At 37.4% G+C, this 13,794-nt stretch overlaps 1 protein-coding gene across 1 annotated transcript in view; it reads left to right on the plus strand.

Annotated features, from left to right (window-relative positions):
• Positions 1 to 13,794, plus strand: part of LAMA2 (laminin subunit alpha 2) — a 621,471-nt gene that overhangs the window by 374,010 nt on the left and 233,667 nt on the right. The window contains exons 17-18 of the mRNA XM_045865518.3: positions 635 to 762; positions 9,652 to 9,738. Coding sequence (XP_045721474.2) covers positions 635 to 762; positions 9,652 to 9,738 — 215 coding nt within the window. The remainder of the gene's footprint in view (positions 1 to 634; positions 763 to 9,651; positions 9,739 to 13,794) is intronic.

Below are 13,794 nucleotides of genomic sequence, written 5' to 3' on the forward strand. Positions count from 1 at the left end.
TGTTATGTGCCTTGTGGTTTCATTACATATTGATGTATTTAAAAATCTTTCAGTATTCTCATTGTTTAATTATGAGCCAAGCAGGCCCCTCACAGACGTGATATGTTAGTGCATTGTCCAAATCATCAGAGCTCACTAAGGTCCAAATTAACCTCTGAGGTAAGAGCATCATTGTCCCAGTGGATTTGTATGAGTAGCCACTGTTCTCATTAAATATGCAATTTTAAACTGAACAATTGACTTTTACCTAGAATCAGCTACAATTTCCATTAAATATATATTATTAGGACTCTGTAACTATGCACATGTACATACATAAGCACAATCACATGTATTTCCTTATGAAAAAAATTGGAAACTAACAAAAAGGAAATAAGATTTGTATAATGAAAAAAATTTTAAGGAATTTCAGTTGTTTTTTGTTAAGCATGCATATGCTGAAACTGACATGTAGTTTATAAGCTATGTATTAGATTAATTTTCAATGCAATTTCCCAGCTGTAAAATTGACCATTTAATGTGGAAAATTATTCTTCCTAACAGGGAACAGATTAATACTCTGTAGATCTATTTTTGATAATATGTTGATGCTTGAGACCAAAATAATAACCTTTGATGTGCATTTCTTTCTCAGAACTGTAAGAATCACACAGGTGGCCCATACTGCAATAAATGTCTTCCTGGTTACTATGGTGATCCTAGTAAAGGAACCTCTGAAGACTGTCAGCCCTGTGCCTGTCCACTCAATATCCCATCCAATAAGTGAGTAACCAACTTACCTCTCTAATGATTTGGACATCCAATTCTGCAAGTGCATTTTTGATAGCGAATGTTTCTTTCTCTTGTCACACATAAATAATAAATATATGCATGAATTTTTCTAAATGTAAAATATTTAAAGTTACGGCTATTCTGCAGAATTTTTAATATTTTCATTCTAGTTCTGGTGATTTAATATGTAAGTGACAGAACTCAAATGGAATTTCTAAAATAACTATAAAGGACAGACATATCTTATACAAATGTATATACATGCCCACATGGGTACACACACGCACATATGTACGAAACTTCATACAGTAATAAGAAGACTTCTAATACTGGGGCACCTGGCTGACTCAGTGGTAGAGCATGTGACTCATGATCTTGGGGTTGTGAGTTTGAGCCCCACATTGGGTGTAGAGTTTACTTAAATAATTTTTTTTTTAAAAGATCACTAATACATTTACTTCTCATTTGGGTCCCAGTCTCACACTATTTATTTATGAATCTTTGGCAAGTCACAAACTCCTAGAAAAAGTAAAAAGACCAGTCTAGCTAACCTTTAAGCACCCATCCTATCCCTTGGTTATCACATGGTTTATCACATTATCATTGATATCATACATATAGGATATACATATATATATATATATATATATATATAAGTTTATCTCACTAAAAACAGTTTAGTGATAAGGACTAGATTTAAATTATATGAATATTGAAATATGGGTGATATAAGCACCTTATTTTGCATAAACTAAGTCTTTAAAAAGTTTAATGAAACTTTATACATTTTTCCAGTCATCTAGTTTTTATTTTTTATTTTTAAAAATTTTTCTAATTATCCAGCTAGAACCTTGGAGTCTTGGAGAAGACTTTTAAGAGTGTTTTGTCTGCCTCCCCCCCTTACCTTTTAGGGGAGTGCTTTCTTTCAGCTGCTCTAATTCCCATTCCCTCCGAGTGGCCAACCTTAAGCCATCACAAACAGTTCATATTTTAATGGGGCATACTATGTTGAACAAAATCCAACCTTTCTGTACTAGTAAAAAGTTGTAAATAATGGTGATTGTAAGTGAAAGGCATCTTTTTGGAGACTTTTCTTAAAGGTAAGCATAGTGCTTCCTCTGTCTTCAGCTCAGGATCAGGTCATGATCCCCTCTGCCTCCCTCCTCAGCAGGGAGTCTGCTTCTCCCTCTCCTCCTCCCCCCCAGCCATGCTCTCTCATGAGCACACACACTCTCTCTATTTCTCTCTCTCTCTCTAATAAATAAATTTCAAAAATCTTTAAAAAATAGGTAAGCTTAGTGCTTAATAATGTCCGTATTATATTAGGCTCTTTCCAGCTATTTCTAAATGCTGTGATAATGCTTGAAGAGCTTAAATTTTTGGTGATTTTTTTAAAATTTTATTTTATTATGTTATGTTAGTCACCATACATTACATCATTAGTTTTTGATGTAGTGTTCCATGATTCATTGTTTGCGTATAACACCCAGTGCTTCATGCAATACGTGCCTTCACCGGGTTAACCCATCCCCTTACCCCCTTCCCCTCTAAAACCCTCAGTCTGTTTCTCAGAGTCTATAGTCTCTCATGGTTCGTCTCCACCTCCAATTACCCTCCCTTCATTTTTCCTTAAATCTATCAGCTATGGTCTTTTAATGTAAAGGTGTTATCAACTTGGTCATATTCTGAATGAGGTCTTAACCCAAGACACTGCCAGTGAAAATGGTCTTTTTATTAGAGTCAATGAATACTATAAGCTAAAGACGTAGATAATAATTCTGTCACTAAGTTTAAAAGTCCTCATGGAAATTATGGTTCCTACTTTTCAGTCCACATGAAATCCTTATCCTCCTGTCCAACAAACCTCCTCTTTCAGAATTTTACACCTTAATCATTGGGGGGGGGGGGGGGAAGAGAACTAATATTTAATTAAAACAGACTACTAGGGGCACCTGTGTGGCTCAGTTGGTTAAGCATCTGTTTTCAGCTCAGGTCATGATCTCAGGGTCCTGGGATCGAGCCCCACGTGGGGGTCCCTGCTCAGTGGGGAGCCTGCTTCTTCCTCCCTCTACCCCTCCCCCTGCTCATGTTCACTCTCTCTGTCTCTGTTTCTCTCTTTCTCAAATAAGTAAATAAAATCTTTAAAATAAAATAAAACAGACTACTATATTCTATATATAGCAATATACAGTCCAATAAGGGGAATATTATTACCCCCATTTTACAGATTAAGAAAAAGTCTCCAAGTGGAAAAATAGCATTATGGAACCAATTTTGGAGCTAGAAATCCTTGATTTAAATTTTGAGTTCTGTACTTTCTGGCTGTGTGACTCTGAGAAAGTTAATTAAATGCTCTGTGTCTCAGTTCTTTCATCATTAGTTGTGATAATAGGACCTCCTTATAGGGTTGTTGTGAGAATTACGTAAATTAAAATACACCAAGCACTTGAAACAGTGATTGGACATGATGAGTCCAATACAAGGACTGATTATTATTAAATAATTTGCTCAGAGTCATAATATTAAAGTATCAGAGTTGGAATTTTAAGTTTCAAGTCACTGTACTTTCCAGGCCTCTGCAGTCTACATTGAGAACTTTTTTAAAAAACACACTGAATTTTAAGTGCTAACATTAAAAGCAATTAAATGGGAAATTGGGTTAACATATGTTAGTGATCAAAACATTTCCAGAGTTTAGGGCATGAGCTTGGATAGACACAAGCTCGCTGGTGTACTTGTGAAGGGTTAGACCATGCAATGGAGAACCTGATCATTCACTATGGCTGAATGAAATTCTCCAGGGCCATCCAATATACTCAAAATTCAGTGTTGAACACTTGCTCTCACTGAGAAAAACAGGGACTACATCTGGCCACTCATTTCTGTTGTACTTCTTCTCAGGCAAGATGTTAGTCACTAACAGAACTACCAATCCAGCAGGCTGCCATTGATTATACAATGCAAATCTGAACTTAATACATTTTGAGAATTGTGTATCAGCATCACCATCCATCAGTAACAAAGGGATTGGGTCCCAGTTCCAAAGATGGTATTTCCTCAAGTATATATATTCGCATTTTGTATAATTATGCAGATCTTGATTTAAAAAAAAAAAAATAAAGACACCTCCATAGCATCAGTGACACCAAATATTTAAAGATCCTTCAATTTTTGAGATGTTTACATTAAATAATAATTAAATTACTAAATAATAATTTTATCTTGAGAAGTAGAATTGAGAATAGAGTAGCAATCTGTTTTAAATTCCAGTTTCAAATATGGCTTTTTTTTCCAAGTAGAAAGACAGTGATAATCCATTTAGTTTAAAAATACTTAGTTTTGTGTTTAAAGTTATAAAGACTTTTAAATTTAAAACCGCGTGGAACATTAACATTGTTTAGCTGTGCAATTGTGATTAGAAAAAGCCCCTGTAATCTAATGGCCTGAAGTGTTTTATTTTTAAATCACTAAATAATGAGACAGGGAAATTCTCCATATAAAAAAATTTTTTTGAAAAGTCATTACTATTATAAACTGAGTTGAAAACTCTGAGGAATAAATTGAATATTCACAAATAATCCAGAAGATGGAATTCAAATTTTCACAGGTTAATAACAAAAAAAAAAAATCAGCTAAAGGTTGCTGTAACCTTCATCTGAAGTATAAGGCTTAGTAATAGTTTTGCTTTGGTGATTTATCTATTTAATCCCTGATCATAAATCTTAAAGATCACAAGCATTTTGCCTCCAAATTTCTTAGATAATACTGCTAAATAAATCAAATATGTAGGGAGATAAAGATAGATTGGTATAATTATTATGATATATAAATACAGGCAAGCACATAATATTTAAATTATGCATATATATCAACTTCATCAGCTATGCACAGTGTCCACTGTTTGCTTAGCCCTCTCATCTTGGTGATGTATATATTCTAGCTATAGATTGTAACTAGGTAGTGAAATTTATCTCTAGAGAAGCAAATAAATATGTAAATATTTCAAATGTTTTGTATTCATTCATTTCTGGCATCACATAGCTTATAAATTAAATATAATATGAAAGAGACACATGAATGTCCACCCTTGAACATTTAGAATGTGTTTGAATAGATAATATCATTGAAATCATTTGTATAATAAAATTCAAGATATTCTTGCCACAAGACTGGACAGAGGGTAGGCCCTCAGTAAAGTCCTATTTACTGATATCGTTTTGAATACTACTTCTTTGTGTGCATCAGGAATGCTAGAATTTAAATTTTTAAAAGAATGGAGCACTCCTAGAGCTGACTTTTGGGCTCACTCAGAGGGCTACATTGAATTATTGCTGTTGTAATTATTACTTTTAATAGAGAAATAGAACTATTCCAAGACAGAAGGTAAATTTAAGAAAATATTCAGCAACATTCTTGAGAAATCTTTGAGGGTGTTAGATGTTTCAGAGCACTTTCATACACATTGTTTTATGTCTCCATGAGCGATTATGATGTATTTTACAAGTCCCTCATACCAGAGGGAGAGCTAAACTCCAGAGAAATTAAATGCCTTGATCATGATCATTACAGCTTGCTTGTGGCAGAACCAATATTAGAACCCATATACTCTGATTCACCTTTCTGTGCTTCTTCCAAGGCAGCTATAGAAATAGAAACAATTACAGAGACATTGAAGAGAAGCAAGAAAACAAAAGGAAAGAAAAGAAAATTAACACAAGTTCAACGTTAGACACACCGTAAATGTTCGTCATAAGAAATGATCCCAGCGTTTGGCAACAGTTACGCTAACACAAATGTAGGGATTAGAGTATGATGAAAAAGCGCAGGTTTAATTAACAAGTAATGAAATACCTTAAAATGGAAACAAATCAACATATTTTGGCAAAAACAATCGAAAATATTATTAAATGTCAGCCGTAATTTACTGTGGCACTCTGCGACACGCTTGCTTTTGTATTTGATCAGTATGAAAGGCTTTACTAGGTAGATCATATTCTCTCATTTTGCTGAATGAGAAACTCAAGTTTAGAGGACAAAGACCATCCAAAAACACAGAAAATAACCCAGTTCTAATTACAAAATTCAGGGACGGACATTAAATCAGATTTCATATCATCTGAAGGTAATTAAAGAAATATATATGTTTGCTTACTGGTTCTCCTGAGAATTAGGACAGAGATCATTGACCTGAAAGAAGAAAACCTTACAGAGACACTTCAGAATTTCATGAGGCCCAAACCACTGTCATCAAGTAAAGGAGTTTTCCCTTCGTTTTTCTCCCTTCCTTCTCAGTCCTCTGCTCCTTGGGCAGCTGTGACTGAGTGTTCTCATCGCCCTTCCTGCAGCTCTCTTGTGGACACTGCAGCATCATCTGGTTCCTCTTTCCCCAACTCAAACATTCCAGGTTGCAGTTAGTTAGCAGGAGTCCTGCTTCCCTATTGTATACACAACATAGAACACACCCTGATTTTATAACCCTAGTTTTATAATGCTGGAAATTTCACATCAGTGGCAAAAGGGGTGGTTATTTCATTATCACATCAGGGTCCCAAGAGGCAATGCAGTTCCCTCTTGCGTTAGCTGAGGGAAAGCTCAAAGCCATATGTTGACTGCCACTTTCAAAAAAACATACCCTGGGGCACCTGGGTGGCTCAGTCATTAAGCCTCTGCCTTCAGCTCAGGTCATGATCCCAGGGTCCTGGGATGGAGCCCCGCATTGGGCTCCCTGCTCTGTGGGAGGCCTGCTTCTCCCTCTCCCATTCCCCCTGCTTATGTTCCTGCTCTCGCTGTCTCTCTCTTGCTGTCAAATAAATAAATAAATAATCTTAAAAAAAAAAATACCTTATGATATGTATGCATTTTGTGCTCTAAAAACACCCTTGATTTTATCATGTTTTTTCTCTTGAACCTTATTGCACCATTTTATCTTAATGGACATATTTTGACAGGTAGAATTAAATTCTTCTTGGAGCAAGGCCAATTGTATATGTACATAGGAACATACGTTAGCACAAACATCTATATTTGCACATATATTCATATATATATATACACACAAACATACACATATTACATACTTACAAATGGATCATTATAAATCTAAGAATTTCAGCCATTAAGAAGGACTATTTCCATGTGCAGATCCTTACTAGGTAGTCGACCAGTAGCTTCTTATCTTCCTCCTACTTGTGGAAAATGCCTGCTATTCTTGGATCACTTGTGTCTTCTGTGGCATGAAGTGGATAATTCAGGAAGCAGAACACAGTCTCTCTGCTGATGGAGAGCTAACCAACTAGTTCATTGGCATAATCTTGGAATCACTGGAAATCAACAATGATCTTACAGTTCCCTCTTTCTGTCACAGAATAGTTAGCTTCCTATTTTGGCCAAAATCAGTGTCAAGTCACTTGCTGCGTTGGCCAAAATAAATTCTGTAGGCATTTGTTGTTGTACATGTTTATTTCCCATTCTCATTTTATTTCTGTTGTTGAATGCCCTCTTCCTTATAGCAGTAACTGTAATTATAGTGAGAAGTGAGTAAATCCTCAGTTTATATTGTTTAAAGAATATTGAATCACAAATACAGACATAATTTATGAGGATATTTTATTTAGATGCATCACGTCAAGTAATGTATTACCAAAAGTTTAAACTTACTTAATTCTTACCAGTAGAATGAATGAATGCTGGTTGGTTACAGGGAAAAGAGAATGTCAAATTAGAAATGAGAAGTCCTAGATTCCATGCTAAAGGCTCCTGGATTTTAGCTATGACCTTGGGCAAGACAAATGATGCCTGCCCCAACCAGCTTATAAGATTTTGTGCAAATGTGATAAAATTATTTGTAAAAGTCCCCTGAACATGTAAAGAGCTGGTCAAATCGAAGATACTGTTATCCCTTATTTTTTTTCCTGAAAAAGTATTGATTTTTGTCAGTGGGTGCATTTTCCTTTACTTCTGTTGGTTTTAACTGACACATGAGTATATTTAAGAATTTGAAATCTATTTTATAGTTTCAAAGTGTCAGAAACCTTGTCAAGCACCTTTGACATGACTTATGGTAAGCTGATTTAGGATTTTAAAAAATAATTGGTGCGGTTTTCTTTCAATCACTGGAGCCCCACATGAGTGGGAGACCCGGGGCTTCTCGTTAGAGTCATTTTGTCCCTAGACAATGAGACAGTTATAGAATGCCAATTTTAAAATAAGACATACATGTATTTTAGAGATTTGTCAAAATCCAGAACTCCCTTTTATGTTTGGAAACAATAGCAAATCACGAGGTGAGGAGGGAAAAAAACATCTGTTTCTTTCCGTTTTTTACGTGTGCCAAAACAGTCATTCACCTGCCAAGAAAATCACTCATGGTGAGGTCCTTTTGGGAGCAAGTGCCAGGCTGCTCTCCAAAAGATGGCTCTCCCTCACAGAGCACAGGCTAGTTGGGACTTGGTTCTGCTGCTCATGGCAGCCTCCACAACCCCTTAACATGGCGTCTTTTATCTGGGTAATGTTTGTAACTCAAGGTAGCCCAAGCCAGGCTTCTCCCCTGCCTTACTTCAGATGCCTAGATTCATTTTGACTTTCCATTGAGTTGAAATGTTTTAAATGATAGAAGTTCTAATAACTTGCTACTATCAAAAAAAAAAAAGAATTATTAAATCTTTGTAGGACTGCTATGAGTTAAGCCAGAGGAGTATTATTCAGAAGTAGTACTTGTGATCTGACCTGCACAAAAGTCAAGGAAGTATTCCAAAGTTATCCAAGTGTCAGGAGCAGAACACGATCAGGACTTGGAGTATTTAATCTGTTGTTTGCTCATTAATTCATTTAGCTATCAAGCAAGCCTCTATTGAATTGTCCTGTCATATAAAATAGAAAAGTAAATCTATTTAGGGAAAACATAATGGGAGAGAGATTAATAGGGGGCATTTTATTTTAAAATGGTAGAGCAGCAGATCTCAGAATTCAGAAGGGTTGATGGCTCTTCAGAAAGCGATTGGGTCAATCTGAGGGTAAGGGTTCATGCGTGAGGGGTATCTCTCACAAGGCAAAGACGTATGTCTGGGGTTGTACATGTTGTTGAAGGCTGGCGTGTAATTCTGTAATTACTCTGCTGGATCCTAATGTGGTCTTCAGTTCTGTTACTTCAGACCCAAACTGAAAATATGTACAAAGAGAGAGATCAACTTTGGAATGTGCCAGAAGATGTGCAATGGCAAGGTTTTGGGGGATTGTTTGGTTGACTATATATTTAAGCAGAATCCATATGCTTTTCTCTTCTGAAAACTTTTTGGAAGATTTCATCTGCCTAAACAGCATGCCCCTGGGTCCACATGGGCATTAGCTTGCGCATATGCACGCATGCGTGCACACACCCCCACGCACCCCCCACACAAGGAACCAGTACTGAAAGTAGGAGCCCCATCACCACCACCACTCCCACCACTACTCCCAAGATCACATACTGAGTTTTCCAGAATCTCTAACAGACTTTTCTGAGCTCCTTCAAATTCAGAAGGATTTGGCTAGAAAGAAAGTGTATGATGCCGTGTCTTGCCAGGCCTGGGCTATCCCTACAAAGCGACTGTATAGTGCCACTTGTTACTGATGATCACGGACCCAGAACAGTCAAAAGTCAGTTAATAACATGCCACAAAGCTCCTGCTCTCCACTGGGCTATATTCACATCTGCAGAAATGACAGTGTCATTTCATCCTCGCTTGGCCAGACCCTAATCTCCATCTGTGGGACAAGAATGACCATCCTGTGTACCCTTTTGTCACAGCAGTCCTGGAGGAAGAGAAATGAAAATATGCCGTTAATGACTTTGTGTATGTGCTTCTTCCTTGTCTCTCTTGTTCCCCAACAATGTCAACATAGCTTTAGCCCGACGTGCCATTTAGACCGAAGTCTTGGACTGATCTGTGATGCATGCTCTGTCGGGTACAGAGGACCACGCTGTGAGAGGTAAGCATGGACTACACTGTCTGTCACAAGGATTTCGAACTCGGGGGTTATAAAACCACAGGCATTATCATCCTTCGCACTACTTCAGAAATGCCGCCACACTCAGTGAGATGAAGTAAAGTTTCTCACTGTACTTGTCAAACAAATGCATTTTATTCTTACAGTTTATTTATTCTCTAGAAATTGCTCTGTAAATCTCCGTTCACTCAGAGAGTGTTTGATTAATGTTTTAATCTTCAAGGTTAAGCATTAACCTACAATCTTCCTAGAATGTATTGCTCAAGTGGAAAGTCATGCACTTTAAGATTTATCTTACTGTCTATGTTGGCACCATTTACTTTTCATAATTAGTTTTTTGTTCTTAAAATGGGGATTAAATGTGTAGTTCATAGTTCAGTAAGCGGTCCATAACTTACTTTAAATATATTTGAAAATAGAAATAAAACGTGATTTATTATCATGATTTCTATCCTCTTCTAATTACTTCTAAGCCCGTATTTTAATTCCTGTTGATTTTACTAGGTTGCTTTGCAGTGGAACCAGAGATATGATTTTATGTAATTTGTGTGATTATTTTTCTCCTGGACTATTTTTGAAGGAAAGGTTCTTCTGTATTTCAGTCTCAGTATAAAAATGGTACAAAATTCTCCCTTGATATCATTGACAAGTACACCAACATCTCTCTGGTTTTAGCCCTGGAAGTCTTCCCCTTTGCTGCCATCACTGGGGGTGGGGGAAGCAGAGGAAGTGACCTGCTTTCACCCATTATCACCAAGGCAGAGCCCATAGAGGGCTATTTCTGCTTCTCCTTTCCTGTCCTCTTTTCACCCTAGTTCAGCCAGGGTGCATAAAGTTAATGAAGCAGGAGTCGATCACCCAGAGAGAGTTTAGCCAATAGCTAGCCATCTGTGGACGAGGTGCCAATGACAGTTCCCAGCAGCAACAAGGACTGTTTGTGAGCATGGCAACATCTGTAAATGAGTAATGGAAGACTAGAACTGAAATACAGATGACTTATTTGCAACCGAGGAACCGGAGGTCTTTGTGTTAATAATAAAAAAATAAAAAGGAGGGCACATGTAGATCACTTACTCTAATCGCAGGACACATCATTGCCAAGACAGACTTACACCAAGTGCCCAAGCCCCTGGCTCACTACAGGCAACCTTTTCTTTAGCAGCTGGAAAATGATAGCTGATCTGTGACGCCACGCCATTAAATCCACTTATCGAGGGGAGCATAGTCTCTGGTGTGTTTATGTTACTTTGCTTCATGCTCTGTATTTTCTATACATGGTAGACAATTCTTTCTGAACCAGGTACAGTTTAGCATTCTGCATTTTACTTAACAAACATCAGTTTAGCAACTACCACGTGACAGGCACGGGGCTTGCTATATAGGATACAAACAGATGCATTGCACCGTGCTTACCTTCAAGCAGCTCCCATGGCTGTGAGTGTGTGTGGCTGTGAGTTTGTATGAGTGTGTGGCTCTGTGTGTGTGTGTGTGTGTACATGTGTGGGTGACAATGGTTGAATGTATTCTGGAAACAAATCTAATCTGAATAATCAAAATCACTGAGGAAAGAAATACCTGACAGTAAGCATGATTTTCTGTTCAAAATCTTTATTAATAGGCTTAAAAAAAATGGAAACGGACATATGCTGCTTCTCAAATGGCATATCTTTTCTCCAAAAGTTTTTCAGTCAAAAATCATCTTAAACTATTATGATATGGAAGATGGAATATTATATTTTTCTAGCCAGAATTTGGATTAGGGTTTTCCAGGAATATTCAGTGTTTATCATTTCTCTGTATTTATATGAGCTCAAAAGTCCATTAGTAGAGGGATTCACAATATTAGAAGAAACATTTTTGAGGATGTGCCAGCTGAAGTGGAAGGAGAGGAGAATAAGGGTCAGAGGAAGAAGAAGATCCTGGTTGCCCTGAAAATCTTGTAATCAAAACTATTCTGTAAGTGATTGGTGTAATCAGTTTGTGCACATCATCTACATAAAATCAGCCTTGGAAAACTAGAGCAGTGTTTCCCAAACTGTAGATGTTTTTGAAATAGAGTTCTGTGATCACGTAAGTATTGAAGTATCTATTAGCATGTTAAAAATTCTGACATGTCCTGGATGGAAGAAATCTGTTTAATTTCTTTAAGCATTTTCTTTTCTTTTCTTGAGGTGTGGCTGACACACAATGTTACATTAGTCTCAGGTATACAACATAGTGATTAGACAACTCTATCCATTATCCTATAACCAGCGTTTTCTAATCTTGTGTGACCATAAATCCTTACTATATCTATATCTATCTAAATCTATATCCATCTATCTATCTATCTATCTATCTATCTATCTATCTATCTATCTATATATCAAGAATGCATCTCAGACTACAGCTCAGGTGGACAGGAATTATAACTTTATATTCTTTATCTCAATTTAATTTCTATTTTGAGGCCAAATCTCTATATGTGGGAACTGTGAGAGCTTGGAAACATAATTTCAGTCAGGTACACTTTAAATTTACTCAATGTTATATGTCAATTATATTTCTATTTAAAAAATCTGTTTTTTTTCTCTCCTCCCCATCTCCCAGGCTTGAATTAAAGTTCTAACAAGCTTACTTAGTACGCGGAAACCTGAATACTTGAGTGAGTGAGTATGTGTGTGGCTGTGTGTGGGTCTGTGAGTGTGTATGTGACTGTGAGTGTGTGTGACTGTGTGTGAGTGTGTGGCTCTGTATTGTGGGAGGCAATGGACAGATGGTGGGACAAACATCCAAGGGTGTTTCTGCCAACCTCTTCCTTGTTCCCGTCCTCCCAACTGCCTTTCCCTTCAGGCCGAATAACGCCGCACTACTTCATACCACCAGTGGGGGTGCAGGACTCATTCTGCTGCCTTCACTCCACGCTGGGACCCGCCAACTCTCCATCTGCCTTTCTAACTTCATCCCATTTTCTGTTTGGGGATGAATTGCAGTAAGAGGGGCCACATTCATAGAAATGGTGACTTTTAGAGCCCAAAGTCCAGAAGATTCCTGTGTTTCTGCTTTCGTCCTTGTCAGATCCTTTCACTCAGTCATGTACCACAAGATGGTCTTGCTGCTAGAACTGAGGGAATGAAAACAATCATAAACAAGAGAATGGCAAAACGAGATATAACAAAATATTAACTAACTTTTTTTTAGTTGACCCACAATGTTACATTAGTTTCAGGTGTACAATATAATGATTCAACAACTCTATAGGTTATCCTGTGCTCACCACAAGTGTAGCTCCCATCTGTTACCATACAATGCTATCACAGTACCATTGACTATATTCCTTATGCTGTGCCTTTCATCCCCATGATTTATTCATTCCATAACTGGAAGCCTGTACCTCCCTCTCCCCTTCATCATTTTGCACTACCCTCAGTCCCCCACCCCCCGTGGCAACCGTTAGTGTGTTCTCTGTACTCATAGGTCTTATAGGTCTGATTCTGCTTTTTTTTTAAATTCATTTAAAATACTGTCTGATATTCTATAACATGTAGAACACTAGTTACACTTTTCAGAAACTTTTGCTTGGGGCCAAAGCGCCCATATTTTCAGATATTACTGTTTTCCTCTGGGGAATATTTTAAACAAAAGAAAAACAGAGAGAATGAAGTATTCATCATGGCACTTTTCTAAGATTCTGGGCATCTGTCATCGTCAAGGAGGAGAAAAAATAGAAAAACAAAGTATCTTGAAGGGTGAAAGGGTGAGTGTTGGAGCATCGAGAGAAATTTAAAAGAACATGGAGAAACAGTGAGCTAAATGCTGGTGAGACTTGCTCTACTTGTCACTAAGCTACTTTCAGAATAAGATTGTAGCTCCAGCAATATATCATACTTAATGGAGAGACACTTAAAAAGACTGGTGGGGCACATGGGTGGCTCAGTCAGTTGAGCGTCTGACTCTTGGTCTCAGCTCAGGTCATGATCTCAGGGTCGTGGGATCAAGCCCCACATGGGCAGGCTCTGCACTCAGCAGGGAGTCTGTTTGAGATTCTCTTTCCCTCTG

Source organism: Mirounga angustirostris, unplaced genomic scaffold, assembly GCF_029215605.1.
Source record: "Mirounga angustirostris isolate CCGP_5_RB_7025 unplaced genomic scaffold, mMirAng1.0.hap1 SCAF_8, whole genome shotgun sequence".
Lineage (NCBI taxonomy): Eukaryota > Metazoa > Chordata > Mammalia > Carnivora > Phocidae > Mirounga > Mirounga angustirostris.